This window comes from Phaethon lepturus, unplaced genomic scaffold, assembly GCF_000687285.1.
Source record: "Phaethon lepturus isolate BGI_N335 unplaced genomic scaffold, ASM68728v1 scaffold1254, whole genome shotgun sequence".
Lineage (NCBI taxonomy): Eukaryota > Metazoa > Chordata > Aves > Phaethontiformes > Phaethontidae > Phaethon > Phaethon lepturus.
In genome coordinates this window covers 75,796-98,377 of record NW_010532439.1, presented here as the reverse complement: position 1 = coordinate 98,377, position 22,582 = coordinate 75,796, and the positions used below count along the sequence as shown (strand labels likewise).

Here is a 22,582-nt window from a genome sequence, read left to right as displayed (position 1 = left end):
CAAATTGCTTTGGATTCCCTCCTCCCATCTACCTCCTCCCTGCAAACAGTTTAGTCTAAAAGTTGTATTTGTAGCACAGACCCATAAACAGCCATCCTGGGAGGAGAGAGACGATACAGGTTCAGTGAGCACATTCAAAACAAAAAGCAGCAATACATATTGGGAAAACCAGGACCAAAGGTCTTGTCCACCATGGCCCTAAGACAGCAACCAGAACCAGCATCACCCTCCACGCGCAACAGCAACACCAGGACAAACTCCCTAACAGCCTGTTTGAACACTGGAGGTAGAGGAGCAGAAGCAGCCATAATCCCAGACCTGGCTCCAGTCCAAGGGCTGTAACAACCACACCAAAACCGTATGCACGTGTGGAAGGTCATGAGAGAAGAACACAACTCGCCAAGAAGAACCCTGGAGAGAAGGAGCAGGACATCTGACACAGCAACAGGGAGGAAAGAATTAAAAGCAGAGAGGTAAGGGATAAAAAGCAACAACGGCTTATCAAACAAGCTCTCCAAATTCTCCTGCCATCGCTCAGTGGCTGACTTGCATAAACACTTGGCACACTGATCGATATTTATATTCTGGGGATGTACAGACCTCGAGAAATACAACACCTGGATTTAAAATGCAGACTTGCCTGCATATTTTAGTAAGTATTCTCACTTGGACATCTTTCTCATTTATTTAGATTATTCTTTATAATTTTAATTGACAGAAATTAAGGCAAAATTGGGAGAGTCTTCCCTGCAGAAAACAGATGTGTAATTTGTCTAATATTCTAAGATATTTCTAAAAACAAGAAATAGAGCACAAGCAGTTTTATGGCATCCTTAAAAAATGAATATGAGTCAAGAAATTCTTTTTCAGTGAAAACACACCTTAGGTGTGGAAAAATACTGGTTTAGGATACCTTTACAAATAAGATTCAAATGGTTTAAAATCATAATATGTGCAGGAGGTATTTCTCCAAGTGATTAAAGCAGTGGGATATAGACATTTTATCCTCTACTTTGTCTATGACTGTTCCCCCAGCCAGACCTTTTCCTTGCAGGCAGCCCTGATGATTAATTACGCTGTTCTTTAGCAAGGGGAGCGTATTCTTAGGTTCCTGGATGAAAAGTGCAAATGAAACGCAAAATGTGCCACTGTTCAAAAACTTAGCATATTATAGGATATGTCACACCAAAGGGTTTTACTTCGGTTGGAGATTAGTAAAGACATGCAATAGCCAAACATCTGATACTTATATGCCAGCTTCAAAACTGTAATTGACCACAGTGGGTGACCAGTGGGATGATGGAAGATTGTTGATAACTCTCGTAATTTTGCTGGATCAGATCTGGTTTTCACCAGCATGGAGAAAGGGAATTCTATGATTTGGGCATGCAACTCTGCCTATTTTCTAGCTCCAACTGTTTTCCCCAAAAATCATCAAAGAAAAGGGAATAAAATGCTTTTTAGAAGAAAAACACGCTTTTTAACTCTTTTTTATCAGTGTCTGATGTGAAGCTCAAACTCTCTGATGAAGGACTATGGCAGGGAATTGCTCCCCAATAAGAAGAAAGCATGCCAAATCAAGGGAAGGGAAAAAAGGTAGAAAGTTTGTGATTATAAATAACTTTTTTATAAATAGAAACATTTAAACAGCCACCACCAGCTTTCCCTGGTTTGGCTACAGTTCAACTTCCTTATTCTAATTCTCTGCCGATTGGTATTACCCACTTGCTTTTTCAGCCGTGGCTTCAGGCGTACTGTGTTGTGCTCTATAAACAGGTGAGGGTCTTAAGTTTCCAATGGCTAAAAACCAGGACTTTTTTCCCCCGTTGCTTTTCTGGCTGTCGCTACTGACACTATCTGTCATTCCACACCAAAGATTTCTGTGCAGTATCTTCAGAAATGAACTGCAGCATCTGCCTTTGCTCTCGACCAGCACTGTTCAATGTCCTTCCTTTCTGCATGGTTACTCAACCCCATGCACTTCTTTGCCCATTATTTTATTCCTCTTCTTCCCTCCGATCCCCTAGAGTGGAAATTAAGCAGGCAGCTGTTGCCTAATGAATACAGGGCAGACTCACTTGGTACACCCCCAGCTGCTCTGTGCCACCCAGCGATGTACAGCAGCCATACGCTGCATCTATGACTGCTGTAAACCACTGGAGCAAGGCAAGACAACCAAAGCACTGAAGTATATTTCAGTTTTGTCACCTCTTTTGGTGCTTCCCCTTGTCTATACCCTTCTTGGGGCAGGGATCTGTCTAGGACTTGTTTGTAAGGAAACGTGTCCAGAATGGGCCATACCCAAAATTGCTTTATTCACTTTGCCCTTGGCCTCAGGGTACCCTGAAGTCTGTAGGTAAAAGACTGAAGAGAAATGCAGAGAATACATTTTGAAATCAGCAGGATGACAAAAAAGATCACAGTGACAAGCTCCTAATGCTCTCCCTCCCAAATCTCTAGAGAAAAAACAACATGATAGGGAAAATCCAATGTACAAATCATACACTCCACATTTTTCCTGCCCTCTGGGCTCAGCTGAAACACAAGCCAGAGCTCATTCCCCAAGGACTTAAAAATCCCAAACCAAAGAATTATTGCACAAAATTACAAAGTCAAGACTGAAGATGCCCAAACTTACGAAAAAAGCCGTTATTTTAAATCTTCATGCAAACTCATCTGAAGCCAGGGGTACCTGGTAACTCCATTCCAGTTTCCCCATGCACGTTCCCACTTCTTGGGCTTCATTGATGCAAGGCAGATTTTGGCACAAATCTACATACAATCTGTATACTCATTTCAGAGCTTACCACAGAGCTGCCCATGCTGTCCTTGCAGCGTGACGGAAAAAGTGTGCATGTGTCGCATAAACGTCCCAAATGCAGCTCCCAGCAGCTGCCCCCGGTCCCTGTTCCTCAGTGCCTCCACAGCAAAACAGCCTGAAGCACCTGATGGCCGAGAGCAACTCCAGCACTGGACGCAAAAGTGGTTGCGTGACCACTTCGGCTTTCAGGGCAGGAGAAATAAGGGGTTTGTAGCCCAAACTCACCTAAATACAGAGGAATAATTTTTAAAAATCTAAGCTCCATCCACTGTTCCTCTACTTAGACAGATATCTGCACTCATTTATATACCAGCTGTTGCAAAACATTTGACTCCTGAAGTGCTGGCACCTACGGTGTCCACACTCCAGGACCAGCAGCCAGACTTCACTTTCCCTCAAGCACAGGAGGCTGCTGGCTTTCCATGGACCATGTATTGCTCTTGGCACCGCACAGCTATTTGCATCGTGCGAAGGCAGATCAAAGGATAAAACAGCAAAAAATAAAACAACCAATCTTTTGTATAACACCATGAATGACTACATAATGTGGAAAGCAGTAAAATGGCAAGTCTGTTTACTGGAATGGGCAGTAAAGTTCTGGGCAAAGCTGTGTTGCATCCTCAAACATCCCATAGTTTGGTCACAAACCAGTTTTGCCACCTAAAGCAGCATTTTCAGCAGTGAGTCCACCTCAGAAAAACAAGAGAATGAGAGAGATACAGAACTTAAACCTGCAGTTCCAGTTACTGCAGGTCTCAAGTTACTTCTGCAACCTTCCTCTTCCCCCCTATTGCAAACATACTTCAGTACCATACACCACCTATATCTGAAGCTTTTATTTGTATTTCAAGGAATTTGACGACTTTAATCAAGCTACTGCTTGAGCATACAGCAAATTCACCAAGACCAAATGATATCTCAAGTATCACTGAACTCAGTTTATACATATATATATACACACACACAGACCAAGGCAAGCAAGGAAAAGTCTGCACTACCTACATTCATGGGTCTGCAATACCTAATACCACATTTTGCATTGTCTGCCTCCTCCCTCTCCTTTAGCATTCAAATCCCATGGTCTAAATCAAAACAAATTTCCAATGTCACCGAATTAATAAAAATGCCCACTGGACAATGTGATTCAAACTATCTCTGCTGAGGCATCTAGCAGAAAGCCAACACGAATGTGTTTGTTTTGACCAAAAATGTAAGTGCTGTAAAGACTATAAAACGTTTTTTGCACTTTTCACCATTTTTTCCTTTGAAAAGAGTGCCAGATTTCTCTATTTATGTTAGAGTCTGCATAGAAGCATGAAGGTTTTGCTGCTCTATTGTCACCTTCCTTTAATTAAGGGCTCCTACTTTCAAGAGAAAATAATTCAAAGCATCTTTGACCTCCCTCTTTATCTATCTTTTACATCTTAAGCAAATGTACATATCTGGAAAAGAGCTTATACTCCAACTGCAACGAATAGCTGGATCTTACTAAGCGTTTATCGAAATTAAGTGTGAGGACAGGTATCAGGCAAATTGCTGTACAAAATGAGCCTGAAAATGGTAGTTAACCCTGAACAGTCTGCAAAACATGGTGCTGCATGTTATGTTGCTCAAGTAAAATGCCGACCTTACCTAGGAGGACTACATTTAGGTGTAGGAAATCCACTCAGTCGTCATAACTTCTTATTTTTTACAAAGGAACATGGGACTAGAAAGTCTTTTAAGTCCAGTCTCCTGTTGCCACAAGGAATCATATTAAGTTCAAGAGCTCACAAATCATACAATCAAAAAAAAATCTCTTTCCTTCCACAAGCTCATGTACCAAAATATTTCCAGGCACCAGAGAGCGTTCTTGAGATATACAGCATAAAGGCCTATGGGAAAGAAATAAAAGGGACAAAAGCATCGCCCGCTGTCTTTGCAATAGCCATACACTTCACTAGGTGCAAACCCCACATAGTTGGTATTCTGACATACAGAAAAAGTCTCCTGACCCCACATTTGGTAATCATGGCAACCACAAATACGTGAGGAAGATGCACCGTCCAGGTACACACCAGATTTTGAAGCACAGTGTGGGAACACCAGCACCATGAGCTCATCATCCCAACACGCACGCGCAGGAGCTGGTGAATACAAAGTGACAAAAGCTACCACGTAGAAGCTCAAACTCATGAAGAAACCCTATGGCCTCTGTTGTTTGAAGTAACATGCACTGTGACTCCTTAGCTGAGCCCGTCAACCTGACCGGCAAGGCAGATGGAAAACATCTTGATTTCTCCTTACAGGAATGAGACTATGGGGAAAACCTTAATGTTAATCGTATCAGCCAGTGCTTTCAGTGAAGAGAAGACCTGGAAAGCATTCAAGGCAAGGAGTGCAAAGTGTCTTCTTTCCACACATTCCAGCCCAGTTAAATAACAGGGAGCGGCTTTGCAAAGCTAGGTGGTGAGATAAAGTTTCCAAAATCGGAGTCTTAGAGTAAGCAAAGCAGCCCAAACGAGGATGGGTGGAATAGGCATAGGAATCGGATGCGAGAGACTGAAGGGACACTGCCTGGTTCATCTTTAACACCTACTACCCAGTCATTAATAAGCATTACCAGCTTTCCGCTTAGCCTCAAGACAGTGGCGTTAAGCAGGGGAGGTGATATGCATGTCCAATTTATGGAAGTGAAAGTAAAACACTAGAGAGCTTAGTAACTAATTCAAGATGAAATAAGAAACGTCAGAGAAAACCAGGAAAAGTGCAGAAGGCCTCTAGTTATGCAGTTCAACTGCAAGAGATCACCCTTTCTCTCCTGGAAAAATCAGTAGAAGAGCAAATGAATAATGCTTAAAAATGAAAGAAATGAGAGCCCAACAAAATCTGCCAAAAAATCATCAACAGCAGCAACGACTGATAAACGACAAACAGAAGTTGTACAAACTATGCAGACTTCGGGTTCTCACCAGGAACTTCACTTCCAGAACAACTGCGAAGAATGATCCTGTGAGCTACGCAAGGGCAACTTCTTTAATTTCATCTGGCCAAGTCTGGATGCCAACTCAGACAAGTTTTGTCTGAGCAGTTTTGTTTCTGGCTCCTTGCAATTGGAAATTTCAGTAACTGCATATCTGCAGAGCAGCTTTTTCCAAAGACGTGTGATCATTTTCAGGGCTGTATCCCAGCTGAGTTGGATTTGATTTCATCAAAAGCCAGAACAGATGATTTTCACCCAAAGCAGAGAGTACCTCTGTGAGATATTAGAGCAGATGTTATAGGACGATGAGATAATAGAATTATATTACAACACGTGGCTCTGACATCTTCTCTTGTACGGAGTTTCTTAGCACAACACATTCTACTTAATTGGGACGTCCTCCTTATTAGCATCCTTCTAAGGCAATTGTTTTATCCTAATGATAATGAGTGGCAATCACTGCTGCTTAAAATGGCGTAGAAGTAACAACAATTCAACTAAATTAGGATATATTCTGCTAGTACCAAACAGTTAAGTGGTGTACAACCAAGTGGAACGCAGGATGAATTTGATTGTTTAGGCTATATATTACAAACCAAAGAAGAATCAGAAGATTACATCCCACCAAACACGGAAACTAAGCTCTCATATCAACAACTACAGCTTTACATTTATTTTTATTAGGACATAGAGAAAACAAAATCTTTTGCAAAATCAACTGCAAAACTTCAAGATCCTCAAAACCACCACCAAAAAAAAACCACGAAAACAGTGAATGTGAAGCAAGCCAGTCCACAAGCAAGAGAAGAAACACGAGATCCACCTCCTTATGCTTATCCCAAGGTCTCTCCCAGTTCCCTAAAGAGTCCCTTGTGGTACTGCCATTGGGCAAGCAGCAGCAGATGCTGCTTACCGGCATGCATCCATGGGCAGCACAGACAACACGTGAGCGGACAGCATGGTGAGCTGCAGCTGATGCAATGGCTGCACCCTCCTCCCCTTCCCTAGTGAGGAGACCGATGTGCACTGCACGCCTTCACCTACCTGTGATTTTCATCCTCTCTCTCCCTGCTAACCATGAAGGGTCATTTTATGGACTTTACAACAGGAAAATTGCTCAACAGCACACTGTGCTCAGCCACACTATTCCACTGTCACAGCGACCACAAAAGTTTCAGTGAAAGTTGTGATTTTTTTGGCAGAGAGATGTTAGAGCTGACACAGTGCATTTATTTCACACAGAGTACCCATCAGCTCGAGATTACCCTGACCTAAGCTATGCTACCCTGGAACTAGTGATTTGGAGGAGAAAGGTTTTCTATCACACTCTTTGATTTGAGGCATCCAGATGCAGAAAATAAAACATAAAAGATACCGGTTAGCATCTTCCTTCTCTGCTACATGCCAATGAATATAATACATGCAGTCCTCAATGTCTCAATACAAGCGAGAAGTTGAGAGGTCATGGGGAACTTGCAGGAAGAAAAGAGCATGATGAACTTGTGGCAGTGCTGGCCGGTGAGGAAGATCAGACAAATGTGGATTTGATGGTACCCAGCCTGATCGTGAGATGCCTCTTGCAGCTACCGGCAAGTACCCAAGATGGCAGACATATTCTTAAGGGAGGGGAAGGATGTGCACTGGTATAAACATGGACTCCGAGAATGCACAGGACTACTAAGTCATGCAAAAACAGATTTGGCTAAAAACAGGCACCATCCCCTATTAGACTGAGAGTTCGCAGACAGCCTAAGCCTTTGAGTCACTGAAAATGACAAAGAATGTGTTAACAGGTTTTATTTTGGGAAAAAAAGCCTGTCAGCTGATAGCACCATAACAAGAGGATTCGGTGATTCATATCTTAATATGCTTTCCCAGAGCCTGTAATTTTCTTTGTTCATTACCATCAGCCCCCCAAAATGCCCAGCTGTGACAGACAACTTCCCCTTCAGCAACCATGACGTAGGCACTGCCCGAAAGCCCAACAGCACCGACACAGCATCTCTCCCAAGCCAGTCCAGTCTGCTCCAGTATTTGTCAAACAAAACACCAGCAGCTAATTAAGCACTATTGCTTAGGTATAGACTTAAATCTCTTTTTTATGAGCTGTGCGTTTCTTCTAATGATACTGTTTGGGACTTCTTGAGAAGAGAGCGTGAGTATTTCAATTGCAAATGAATAACCCCATGCAAGCACATAATCCCCAATTTTTCAAGACCTACTATCCAAACAGGCTCCTGTACCAGGTACTGCAGCTATAGTAAAGCAGTACAAAGTGCTTGATCCAAAAAACATTTTTTCCACTGCTTTATCTATGTGTCACCATTCCTTTGGCATAGGCACCATGCATTGGATGCCTTCAGGGGTTGGACACCTCATTTCAAAAACACCAATGCACTTACATCTATGAGCAGTTGCACTGAATACTATACAGCACACTTGGCAAGAATATTTTGAATACCTTAAAAAACACCTCCTCCATTTGCTTCAATATTTGTAACATTAATATGCTTTTACAGGAGAAGGAATTGTTTGCCAAAATGCTCCCTTTCACTTTGGAACACCATCAGCTTGTACAAAACTCCATGAATAATACATAGCAGAGCAAAAACTCGATGCTCAGACCAAGCATGGGGCGTTCCCATCACAGTTACAACTGCACCCTTCGCATTTCACTGGCGGGCACAGTGGCAACAGCTGGAAACAGGATCCAGGGGAGCGGGACAGGCGCCTGCGATCTACGGGGCAATCACTACATTGCGCTTGGGAGCCAGTTATGTATGCAAAAGCTTATGCAAACCATAGGCACCGGAATAAAGATGGTTTGCAATTCAAATTGGTGAAACACCTGACCTGACAAGGGTCGGGTGACCGGGTGGTGGGAGAGTAACACCCCTTCCTGCAGAGCTGGATGCTTGCTGTTTGCTCAGTAGGTCACCCTCCACAAACGCCAAAGCCTTGGGCTCTGACCCAGAGGACACTGGTCTAGTAGCAAAAAGCAGCTAAAACCATCACTGTCCTTCAACTTCGAATGACTAAATCATCAGCCCCAAAGGTTTCTGGGACTGCACTAGGGCATGTGATTGAATAAAGAAAATAATAAATAAATAAATTATTGAAACCTGCAGTCAGTAGGGCATAAAGTTGAAAACACAACACATGTAGGGGCTGCGATGAAGCCCCTGGAACTATAGGACACAGGTGAACAAAACTGCCCTGCCACCGCACGTTGCCGTGCTTCAGCAGGGAAATGCAGGCAGCTCTGGCAGAACTCTTACTGACTTTGTAAGGGTCGGGATTTCACCTGGAGCAATGAGTTCTGGGTAAACTGGAACGTGTGTGCGAGCCCACAGTAAAGGTTAAGTAATTAGAATTTCCTTTCAACTGCCTGCACAGATGAGTATCAGATTAGCCACTCCACCCTCACCATGAAAGCCCACACTTAATGAAAGTAAAGAATAAGATGTTTTAGAAACACACGCTTTTATTTACTGGCTTTAGGGCACTATCCCATCACCTCAAGCATTTACTACGCTCCCTCCCATCCTGCTAAGGATAGCACTGAGCACAGCGGGATAAAAAACACGTACCTTTGAAGGCATATGGTACAGACTACGCGCGATCTCCTGAGCTGTGGACAAGCCCAGCGCAGGACGTGCCCTGCATCCTCCCCCTGCCCCCAAGCCAGGTTCGCTGCATCATTTGGGGTATCCCTAGCAGGCAAGATGTTCTCACCTGCAAACTCCTGAGCTCAGGTACCAACAGCTGTGACCTACATGGGACCAAGGTACCCAGCTCCCATCTTCAGCAAAGGAATAACCCTCTGCCTTCAGTATGTGCTTCAGCAGGGTTTTGCCACGTATTTAAAGACAAATATTCACCTAAAAATTTCACTGAGTGGAAACCCTGAATGCCGGCCAGATAACAGTCCTTTCTAAAAGTAATCTTTATGTTCTTCAAAAATTCCACTTGGCTTACTAAATAGAAATGGCTTGTTAATAGCATGTATTTCACCATCCAGACCTTTGATATAGACACCTACAACAATAAATCAGCTCTGATCAGTAAAAGTTATATATAGATATACATATCTATGGTAAAATCATCACAGACAATGAAAAATTTCACAAGAGACCTTAGATTATGTCACTAGCGTACTTTTATGACTGTTTGCCCTACAGATTGGCTGGCTAAACCCATTTCAAATAATTCAGGTTCTGCAGAGCTGATGGACACCCTCTTCACCACCCAGCTAGAACACAAACTAACTGTGTTCAGGTGCATGAGCTCATTACAGGGCTACCAGTTTAACTGAAAAAGACTTAAAAATTACTTTACAGAGGTGTTTTTTTTTTTTTTTTTATTCCCGCAGAGTATCCATTTGTACATTCTGAATTTTATGATATCAACATACACAATTTTCTTCCTATATAATCTCATTCATTTTTTGAAAACGATGCACTGTATTATTTTTTCCAGACAGAATGGCTGCACATTTATTCTCAGAGCAGTTAAAGGTCAAACCCAGTTTTCGTTTATACATAATCTTCAGATTTGAACCTCTGCATTATTAATCTCCTCCACTTTTTCATCTAGCCATTCTCACACAGATCCACAAACACCAAAAGGCCTACAGTAAAGGGATATGATCATTTCTACAGCAGACCCTTCTTCAGCACACTGAACAGAACAGCTAATGAATAAACAGATGCTCGCTATTTTATCCTTCTGGTTCAGTGTGGTCTTTGGCACGATTTTGACAAAACTGCATCTTATCCATCCTCTGCACCAAGTAAAGCCCAATGCAGTTCTCCATGGGCTCACCTCTTCCCATGGGTGCTCTCACGGGGACAGAGCTGCATCCCCGGCAGTGCCCCATGGCACCGCTTCACCAGCCCTTCCCCAATACTCAAGCACCAAAACTGGGGCAGGGAACAAATCACAGAGCAGTTTTCCCCAACAGACTTGGTCTTGGAAATGGCTGAGCCAACTTGGCTGAAATAAAAAAAAAAAAAAAAAAAAGTTTTTTTAAAGTCATTTTGGGGGAAGTGACTGCCCTAGAAAAAGCTAAATGCAGTTGGAACATATCAGAAGCAACTGAAATAGGGGATGTATAATGACCGTCAGCAGGTAGCCGTAACATTTGGCCATGCTAACTGCCTCACCAGCTGCATCTCATCTGCTGATTTTTAGCCTTTCCTCTTTTAAGCAGACTGAAAGAAACCAAATAGTATTTGGAAACTTCCACACAAGGCTTCAGTGGGTCAGGATTGCATAACTGATAAGCTTACAAGGAGGAAGATATGCTACCAAGGACACAGAAATTGAATATAAGTCTTGGAAACTGATTCAAGTCAAAACCCCAGATAGAAAAGAACCCCCAATTAATAAACCAATACAAAGTAAACTCTTTACTGTACTCCGTTTTCCCAACAGTCAAATAAACTCCATTTCCATCACTCAGGTACAGCACCCAAACAGTTGCCTGCTCACAACATCATTTCTTCCCTCATGTCGCCTGCATACAGACCTCCACTTCATCTTTTACCAGCTGTGCTCATGACAGCTACCTGCTTTCAGTGTCCCTGGGACCCATTCCTCAGCATCTCCTCCAGGGCTACAGCAGAGAGATGCCAATCCTCTTAGTGTGAGCATCATCTTATACCTGCAACAAACCAACTCCATGGTTCAGCCTGGAAGTCCTCACTGGAGGTGGTTACAGCTATGAAACTAAGTAAAGCTGTACTTACTCCAATTACATTCTCTGTAGATAAGCACAACAAAACGCTCCTTGGTTCATATTTTTTAATATTAACAATGATATGAACTGTAGCGAATTGTAAGCTAGAGAATTATGAAGATCATAATATTTGGAAACAACAACTACTATTTTGTAGCCTAAAAGCATGCCATGAAATGTTCATTGCAATGAACATTACTGCAAGACCTACAGGAATTACAAGCAAGTTTTCATCGTCTCAACAGCATGTCATGAGGAAGATGAACAAAAATAGACTAAATTTCTAGTTCTAAAATAAATTTGTAATTAGTTATTTTAATTCTATTCTAGTGAAAAGGCAGGGCTCTGCCATTTAAATAATTTGTAGGTTCATGGCCTGTTCATTGCAATGAACATTACTGCAAGACCTACAGGAATTACAAGCAAGTTTTCATCGTCTCAACAGCATGTCATGAGGAAGATGAACAAAAATAGACTAAATTTCTAGTTCTAAAATAAATTTGTAATTAGTTATTTTAATTCTATTCTAGTGAAAAGGCAGGGCTCTGCCATTTAAATAATTTGTAGGTTCATGGCCCCCAGCCATGAGCAGACGTCATGCTACCATTGACCCTAGCCACAGAGACTGATACAGCAGGCCAAGACTGATCTATGAGTGTCATTAAGAAATTAAATAGTTTTTATACATACATATATATATATATGTTTATACATACAATGTGGGATTAAAGTAGGCATTTGCATGCACCAGACTTCCCAGAGGGTATACTCTGCCAGAGAACTGTCACTCACTTTGAGCTCATTTGCCCAGAACTACGTAATCAAGAAAGTAATTCTTAACTTGCCGCTAAGAGTTTAACGATGGATTGGACTTGGCTGTGCAGAGAGACGGCTGCAGGGCCACCTCAACCCTCAACATATACCCCTCTTGGTGGATGTTTGGTCAAGCCAACAGACAATGTTGCAAAAGAGTAAGGTGGAGAAGCAGTTGTCCTTCCCAAGGATTGCAGACCAGGCTCTGTTATTATGCCTGTCCCCTTTTTATCTATGCATACATTTCATCACAAGAGTTAACAAGTAATAGGACCCAACCTGTCTCCTAAAAGCACCTGGTTTTAGAGCTTTTAGGAGGGTGCTAAGCCATGGTGCAGTGATGAGGATGATGCCGTAAAGGCATCTGACAGCTCGTCAATGTAACGCACAGAGCACCAATCCATTGTCAAGAAAATGCCATATTAAGTAAGTTGATGCAATTTCTCTCATTGCTGTGGTATTTAAAAATAAGTTTTAGTGCACTCAGGGACAAAAATATACTGTATAACTACAGACTGTTTATAGGCAGAGCTAAACTGTTCATTTAAATGGGAAACAGTATCATCTTCTCTTGCCTCATTACACAGACACAACACTTGAAAGACACATTGCACATGGGTCATCTTTTCTGACATGAGGTTTGCGTAATGAAGACAGACAGTTCTTCTTGCCCAAATTCCTCATGGTAATCATGGTTCTAGGTGACTGATGACAGATTTAGTGGATGTTCAAAATGGTTTGTTGAGTAAGAAAGCTGCTGCTTACCCTGGCAGAGGTAGAAGCAACCTCCCTTCCCCCATCTCCTGCAGTGGAAGGCTATGGTATGGTAACGGCAATTTTACAAAATATGCAGGTCACCATGAACACAGCTGCAGTGGGCAAAGCCTTCAGTGTGAGAACTGAAAGACCACATTTAATGAAGAGGAATTTTGACAAAAGAGGTGAGCCTCTTTTTTTTGCATGTGGAAATTGTTACTCTTGGTATTTCCAGAGCACAGAAAAGCACTGAAACTTTTTCATTTAATATATCTGTAAATGCCTTACTCGGACAATTTCATCTTTGTTCAGCACACCGGTGGCATTCTTTGTCCACTAAACATAGCTAGGGAATTTGACACATTTTTATTTAGTTTACAAAACCAACTGTACATGTATATGTCACTGGTACCGATTTATCATATGACCACAGGTTCTTTCCCCACCTCTGCTTAAACAGCCACTACATCCAACTTTGAATCCACGACCATTTTTAGTGTCAACTGACAAAATAAGCCTCCAACTCAAACAACTTAAAGGGATTAGTATAACAATCTTATGGCAAAACCAAAATGATGATTTTGTGATCATCATTGATCACAAAATCAATGATGATGTGACACTCTAAAAGCCTTTGAGACCAATCCTCAAAATCACAAACATCAGGAATTCAGGTTTTACCCTACATTAAATCCCATATACATCACAAATTCGACCAGTTCATGTCTAAGGATCTCCAAGTAACCTTGATTTTGCCCTGATCATGAAATGAAAGGGACAACTACAAATTTTGAGACAAGGGTTTTTTCTTCAGATAGAGCTGGAAAGAGGAACTGGAAACAGTCCTTGGTTATGGACCGATCATAAGGCTGCCACTTACAAAGCCTATCCACGACAGTTTTTACGCAAAAATGCTTCAGAAGTGGTCTGATACAGAAAGGGCAAGTCCAGCAGCATGGCTTTCCCCAGCATGCTCTGCGATAGGGAAACAGACGCAGATGCAGTCAGACTGCCCTGAACTGGTTTCTCAGGATCCATAGCCTTGATCTTCATCCCATACTTTGGAATCTTTCCAATCTGAATTGTTCATATAGCAGAAAAATACATTCTGGGGTCTCCGCATCATGGTAGGGGGAAAGAAAAATATAAACCAATAGAGACAGTGCTTGCAACTCTAAGGAGGAAAACAGTAAAATATTTTTGGGATGATTTCAGAATCATGGGAAACATGCAGAATGAAGCAATGGCTTTCACGTGCAAGTGGAAGTATGATTAAAATGTCCTTAGGCACATAACTCAAAAGTCGCCACAGAGCGATATGATGTAGACAAGAGAGATAAGAAGCTTGTGAACTGTGGTTTATCAATAGGACATACAAGATTAATGCATGCAGCTACAGAGAAGGAAGACAATAAAAACATAAATGATGGAAAATAATCCTCACACTAAGCCACTCTGCATGCTTTTGGGGAATGAACTGACAGCTATGTGTGCAGTAACATTCATGAGATCTACCATCCTCTTAGTTTTTACAAGTTAATAGTAACTGGTGCACATGGCAGCAACGTATGAGGACAGTCCTGTTGAAGCAAACACCAGTTTGGACTTAATATTAACTGTACAGCAAATCTTAATTTAGGTGCTTCAAAAGCAGACTGACCAACAAATTACCCTGAAGCAAAGCGTGACATTCAAAACATGTAATCCTAACGCAGAGAAAGATCACGCATCTTGGGGGCAGCTAGAATGTGCAGGACTTCATCCAAAGATGACAAGGTCCAGGACAACAATTAAGACAATGTCTTGCCCAGAGACAAATATATTATTAGAGATGAACCTAGACTAGATGGGAACAAACACCACTTTGCCACCTCTCAGCTGGCTAAGGGCAGCTCCTCTGCTGAGCATGAAGCCTTCAGGCCCCAGGAAGTCCCAACTCGTGCAGCACATCGTCTCAGCCACGCAGGCTCCTGCAAGCGCCCAAGCCACCACACTTCCCCAAGAACTAACAGCCCCATGGTGTGCCACTACCAAGCAAGGTACTTGGCTAATAATAACTACTTATCTGGCTAATATCCTGTTTTGTTATCAGATCCAAAGGCCCGTGGGACACGCTGGAAAAGCTGCTGCTAAGCTGAGCGGACCGTGGCTGTTTGAATGTGGAAGGTGACTCCCGTAGGCGTGCAAAACGCCCGCTGGGCCAGGGCTCGGCCGGTGGCAAACACGAATGAGCTGGCCGCCCATGGAAATCCTGTTCCAGCGGCAGCTCCCCGTCAGCACTTCTGTCTGTGTGCCAACACCCGCTCCTACATTCAATTCCCTCCGTCGGTTTATTTTGGCCGCCGACCACATCTCCACATGCTGTGGCCCACAGACGGGAATCTGTGAGGGCGGCGGGGTAACGGCACGGGGGTTGATGGCACAGCAACACCGCTGCCGGCCCGAAGGCGAGAAAAGCAGCACCGCCACCGGGCCGGGCTGTCTCCTCATCACCTCAGGAGGGCTCTGCAGCGACTGCAGCCCGTGAGAACGGAGCGACCTCCTTCCTCCCGCCGAGGGACATACGTGACGTCTGTAGGTGCTGTGGTTTGCAGGCTGTGGTTGCAAGCAGGCGGGTGCGGAAACGGGCTCGTTTCTCTGCGGCGCACAGGCGAGGGCTGCCTGGGCGCGCACGCGTAGCCACGCGTGCCGGTGAGCGTCCTCTGGCTCTGAAGAGCCATCAGCACAAACCAGCCCTGCGCAGGTGGGGTTTTGTGAACCACAAAATCACAGAATCATTAAGTTTGGAAAAGACCTTTAAGATCATCAAGTCCAACCATCAACCCAACACCACCATGCCCACTAAACCATGTCCTGAAGTGCCATGTCCACAGGTTTTTTGAACACTTCCAGTGATGGTGACTCCACCACCGCCCTGGGCAGCCTGTTCCAATGCTTGACCACTCTCTCAGTAAAGAAATTTTTCCTAATATCTAGTCTGAACCTCCCCTGGAGCAACTTGAGGCCATTTCCTCTCATTCTATCACTACTTACTTGGGAGAAGTAACTAAGTAAAGCACGTTGCTGCATTTGCTTTATCACCCTAGATCAAATGCTGCTGCAGATGACTCCCATAAAATGAGATGCATCACTTAATAAAGAAAATAATATTTACCCAGATACTTTGAACTTTATTTTCAACATCTATCTTCAAAGCAATTAACTAATATTAGGGCATTAATTTTCCTCAGACCTCTGCGATGCGGGCGAGTGAGGTTAGGCCTTCTCCTAGATTACACAGTTAAGGTGTGATGCTTCAAAACTGCTGCCCTGAAGGGGAGCAGACGTATCAGTATCCGCGACGAAACCAGAGCTCAGAGGTCTTAATGTGCCAGCCCAAACCCCCTTCTCCATGAGGAGTGAGTCGGCAGCAGGGTGCAGCGGGATGCGAGGCAAAGCCAGCAGAACAAGGCTCACCACCACCGCCACCGCGAGCACGCAGCGTGCACGATGCACCCATGTAACAGATCCAGTGAAGTTTCGTTGAAGAAGCGAAGCTCCACCACGATGCCACGCAGAGCGGCTTCACCTGCGTACGTATGCTGACGTATGCTGGCAGTGCCCCTTACTTACACCACTGATGGGCCCAAATCAGCCCAAAACACTTGTCACGATGAAGATCCAGGGATATCCAGAGGAGCATGCTGCACAGGCACAGCGGGGTAGGAAGAAGGGCTTTGCTCCCAGGGGACCGTACGTCTTGTCCAGGCCTCAGGATCTTCTCCAGCAAGCGCAAGACCCCCATCACACACCTCCAAAACGAGCTGGAAGCCAGGACTCCCACCACCCGTTGCAGTCTGCCATGGATGCCTGCCTGGCTATCACCAACCCCACTGACCTTCGCATGCCCTAGTTTACCCCCTGTAAAACTGGTGATGCCATGATGATGGCTTGTTTCCAGAACATTTGGAAACCACCTTGAAAAGTCCTATGCTACATAAACAGCCTCACAGCCCTGCCCCACCCCCCGCCGTAGATTTATCAATAAACGAATTCTCAGAGAAACAGTGAAAATGGAAAACGGGAGCTTCATGGTGGCTTATTTAAACACAGGCGGACAATTGGACCTCAGCAGCAGAAGTGCGCACGCTCTGCTCCTTGGGTGCATTTCAAAGGCAACTCTGCTATGCAGAGGTGAAAATGAAGTGCTCTTAAAAAAAAAATACTCCCCTCACCCAACACTGCGGACTTTAATAAATCCAGATGTCTAATATTTCCATTCTTAAAACCGTGCCTCGTAAAAAAAAAAAAAGTCAAAAGAAAAATGTAAGGAGGAAAACATGCTTTATATTCATTAAAGAGCTCACCGAACTGCACAGCCTACCTGGGAGAGTCGAAGGACAGTTAAAAGAAAATAACAACACAAAGTACAGGCATTTCAAATCATAGAGAGCAAACAGTCAAGGGCAGTGAAATGTTATGAAGTAGCTCAGTACAACTGTTTAACAGTCTCAAAGATACTTTTAAACATTTCATTATCGGGAAATCCAAATGTCAAAAAATCCTGAAATTGGCTTAAAAATAAATACATTTTTTATGAGTAAAACTGGAGTTCCTTCATTTGCTGCTTCATTTCCACAACTTTCAGCACACACTCTGCTCTAGTCATGTTGTCAAACTTATCTCTTCAAAAAAGAACAGAAATTACATTTTCCTGCATGTCAGAGGAAAAGTTCTCAAGAAAACCAGTATCCCGAGAGCTGGGGCTTTAGGAAAACCATCAAACAGGCAGAGACCTTTACTGACCACATCAACCATGGTTCGTGACTGGATCCTCACCAGTATCTCAGACATTCAGTCTGAGATTTTTAGGAGCACCTTTCATAGATTTACAGGCAATAAATCTATCAAAGCCTTCTACTTTTCTTTCATCTTTGGGTCTGGGGGGTGTGTGTGTGTTATAAAGAAGAATGCCAAAGAAAAGCTCATGGCGTTTGCAAGGGAAAAAGAAGACAGTGAAAATAATTCAGCACTAGGAAAAAGAATCTGGATTGGTAAGAGTTGATAAAAATAGGAAAAAATACAAATACAATTCATGCAACAGTCCCAGGACAAGAGATAATTTTTTTTGTAAGCTGTCCTTGTGACCTTATTATTATTTCATAAATCACTCCAACACTTTGAGATTTTTCCGATACTAACACAGAGAAACCCCTGCAGATTTGGGGACGGAGGCACAGCCAACAGGGCTGTGGGCCAAGGGCTGGAGCACAATCCCACCACCCCTCGCCGCTGGAGCTGGCTGCTAGGACTGGAAAGCCCAAGTGCTTTGCAGAATGAAGTAACCCTTATCAAGGTCATGCTTTGACTACAAACATGCTGCAAGGATCTTAATAGAAATTAATGATTGTGTAAAACACGGTGACTTAAAATTTCATATACAGCATTGTGATTTGAAAATTTGGGCTTCGATGTCACAGCATTTCCTTGGTTTCAGCTTCTTCTAAAGATGTAAAAGCACCACCTGCTCATTCTTAAGAGAAAGTTTAACGAAAACACCAAGGGACAGTGATAAATTACTAACTCGACCACCGATTTAGCAGAATATTCTTAACCCGATGAAGCCCTTCAGACAAGGCAAAACTCATACTGATTCTATCATCAGCACAATAAAGATCAAAGATGGAGGGACTTTTTTATTCGCCAACTTATCTGCTTTTTGTTTTTTTAAATCCCACCATAAAAATAATTTACCAGATCAAACTCTCCATCACCACAGTGAAAAATGAGGAGTAATGCCAAGAGTCATGGAGACTACCACTGAGCAAAACACTACGGAAAATCCAGTCCCCTCTCTCTTTCTTTTTTGGGCATAACTAGTGCTCATCAGCAGCTGGTTAATCCTGCACTTCCAAAATCCCAGCGGGAAGCAGTGGATGCCAAGGGACCCCCGTCCAGAAGGTACACAGCCCATCCAAACAAGATGTCTTGCTCTACGGCAGAACACACTTATCTCTGCAAAGCCTTTGTTTAACCACCCCAGCTGAAAACACATGCTGATGACAAGCATTTACAAGTAATTTAACCTAAAATTCATTGTGGGTTTTTTTAGTCTTTGCTGGAAACAACAGTTGGCAGCCATACCCAGCCGCTGCAGCCTAAGCGACAGGCACTCCTGATAACATGAAACGGAGGCTGGCAACATTTCCCATGGCAAGCTTTCACACAGTTTGCTGGCAATTTTTTCAGAGATGCTTTTCTCTATCATTTTATGTAAACTTTACATCAAGTTCAGTAAACTTTTGTTTAGTAAACTCAAGGAACTCATTTTAGTAAAAAACATGAAGAAAAAAAAAATCCATGAAAATCTGAAAGAGGAAGGGAGTGAATAATTTGACCTGAAAGCTCATGTGTTGACCAGATTTTCACTGTAAGACTAATCACTGAAAAAAGCACCGAATGGCAAAATTCACTCATCATAAACTTCAGAGATTTCAAGAAAGCACTTGACAGACTCCATCACTATTCACTCTGGAACATCTTGAAGTGTTAGGCTAGCCAACAAAAATAATTACATCATCAAGCCTTTATACCAAGCTGCAGCTTGAATACTTAAAGCAAATGCAGATTTAAGTGCAGCATTCAACGTCAGATCAGCAAGAATTCGCTCACTTCTGTAGCTGGGCACTGCAATTGAAAACAAATACAAATGTAACAATATACAGTTTAAGAACAGTCCTCTTCAAAATCCAGCCATTGCTGATGTCCCCAAGTCTTCCAAGTGTATCCTACCCAACACGCAAGACTGATAAAGGCCAACAATTGGATCCAGCGCTGGAGAAAGATGGGGTTAGCAGCCTGCTACAGAGGAAAAAATGTAATTAAAATACAACTTCCATCTTAGAAGAAGTGATGCAGTTTATATAGTAATTGGCCGTAATTCAGAGTCAACTGAGATAATTTCACCAACTGAAAAAAGAGGGTATTTCTGCTTAGCATCTTAAAGAGGATTCATCCATTAGAAAATGTTCTATGGCTCAAACTCTTGAAGATTGCAAATCTTCAGCTCAGAATGCTATTCCTACCTTGATATACAGACAAGAAAGCAGCAAATCCATAAAGGGTACAGGCAGACAAATGCTGTTAGACCCAAATGTATGAGAAAATCCTGAGTATACCATAAAATGAATTGATAATCGATGCAAAGATATACACCAAGGTATCTCTTATCTGAAGGATTTCCCAGAAAAGGGGTTGGAAACAGTTGGCAAGCATGGTAGGGTTGCAACTTGAGCAGAAGAAGGTAGGGGGAAAAAAAACCTGGAAAAAAGCGGAAAATGACACTGGAAGGTTTGCAAGCATAGGTGGCTCTTTGGAGTAGCTCCTACTCGTCTTCAGCTACACAGGTACATAAAAAGCTGCATTATTAGATCCTGGCCGCAGCAATACAGGCACCAAAAAGCAGTAGTTTTGCTCATGCTCACCTGGACTCTGGGCTTTTTGCCGGCCGGGCTCTGCCAGCCGGAGGCGGTAACTCTTTGCTGACAGCCATGCCAGCAGGACTCAGCAGCCCCAACACGGCTTCAGCCTCCGCTACGCTCCTTCCCCAGCAAACCCGCTCTCGCACGTGCGAAAATACAGCCCCATCTTGCACCCTTGGAAACGATATTCACAGGAAAACTGCCCACAAGCAAGCACATGGGGGAATAGCAATAAATCTGTCCCTTTGTATAACTGATCTTGGCTCAGCTAAGGGTCTTATAGAGCTGCGCTAGAAAACTGAGGGAGACTTAAAAGTCATTGCTTAAGAGATGAGGAGCTTATGAACTAGAAATGAGATGTGACGTGAAGGGATTCCTCCGTTCTGTTCTTACAATTTTAATGTTTCTATAAAAGTTTTACGTACGCATACTATCTGCCTTTATTGTAAGGTTGTAAACTAAAGGCTAATTTTTAAAAATAGTGACTGTTTAAAGCAATGTAAACCCCTCTAAATGGGCAAAGGCAGTCTATAACTTGTAATATACTGCATCTACTAGCAATCCACTAACATTTAAGTGACCAGTGTGAACGTGACCTGGACTAAAGTTAAACTCCACAGCCCAGTATTACATGGCTGGCAAAAATTGCACATATTTTAACATATGCACTAAGTAAAAAACAAGGAATCCTAAAAACTAAAAAAAAAAAAAAAAAAAAAATCCACTCATGCAGGAAAATGATTGTGCTCATCAATGTATATGTACAAAATATAGACACAAATTAATACTTTTGGGTTGATAATTCACTTAGGTTACAATATAGTCCACACACGATGCAATCAGAAAATGTCATTTTTTTGGAACAACTTAGTTAATTGTATGCCCAAACCACACTAAAGGAAGGTTAAGGTCACAAAGTCAAGTATTCTAAAATTAGGACTTGCCAGATTAAATTTACTACTGCAATCGTAAATTTTAAAAATCATAATTTTGTTCTCTTGTGCACATGCACTGCCACACGTGGTTTTATTCCACAACTGCATACTAGTTGGGGGGGTTCTTGGGTTTTTTTGTTTCTTTCTTTCACAAAACTGATAAGAGACCTGCAAAAACTACTAGAAAGTCAGAAGGAAAGCAGAAATAACGGAAGATTACAGTGATTAGATTCTAGAGAAAAACAATAACAAAGAAAGAAAAAGAAATGCAAACACCCACTGCATTTTCTTGTTCTCGTGTCACTGAGATGGATGGCTTCACATCAATGTGTTTCCAACATACAGTTAGACACCTTTTCCTCTGGCTGAACATCTACAGAGTAGTAACTTCTCCTGAGAGGGGAAAAAAGTAAATTTTTCCATCTGTAACCCGTAATATTCCAGGGAATTTGGAAACACGGGATAAATCTGCTTTTGTAAAATACTGTTCTGCAATGCCAGAGTATTGTTCACCTTAAGTAGGGCAGTCAAACACCCAGTAAAACTCCTTTTTTAGGAAGCATCTGAAACTAAATCTCACCCTTTATTCTCTTGGCTTTAAAATGATAACCCCTCATTAGAGTAACATCTCATTAAATAGCCCATCTGGGTCATCGTGCAGGTTCTCGGCTCTAACCGGCAGCACAAAACCCCAGAGAACTCAGGGACGGTTGATGTCCAAGAGCTTTTTTTGCTGCACTGAGCAAAGATTTGTCTGGTGTCTCTAAGGACCCTGACAGAAAGAAGGCTGGGAGCCTTCAGTTTGTTCTTTCCATCATTAGATCTCCAAGGGGAAGGGCCATCTTTCATTATCACCATCATTAACACTTCCTGGAGACTATGTATTTGCTTCCTTGAATCACCTGTCCCAGCTCTACTGCTAAAATCCTGTGAAGGAGCTTGCTGACTCCTTCTAATTCTGGGTAAAAATGTTTGCATAATTACAAGTTATTTAAAAGAAGCTTTACAAAGTGCAAAGAACATACATTTCAAGGACAAGGTTCAGCAACAGCATAGCATTTTTTTAAACACCTAAAGAACCACGTGTGGGTCCAT

The 22,582-nt window shown here is 42.7% G+C and overlaps 1 protein-coding gene across 1 annotated transcript in view; it reads right to left on the bottom strand.

The window, feature by feature from the left end:
• Positions 1-22,582, bottom strand: part of BTBD11 (BTB (POZ) domain containing 11) — a 141,697-nt gene that overhangs the window by 79,394 nt on the left and 39,721 nt on the right. Inside the window, exon 2 of the mRNA XM_010284813.1 lies at positions 15,237-15,827. Within this exon, the coding sequence (XP_010283115.1) occupies positions 15,237-15,827 (591 nt within the window). The remainder of the gene's footprint in view (positions 1-15,236; positions 15,828-22,582) is intronic.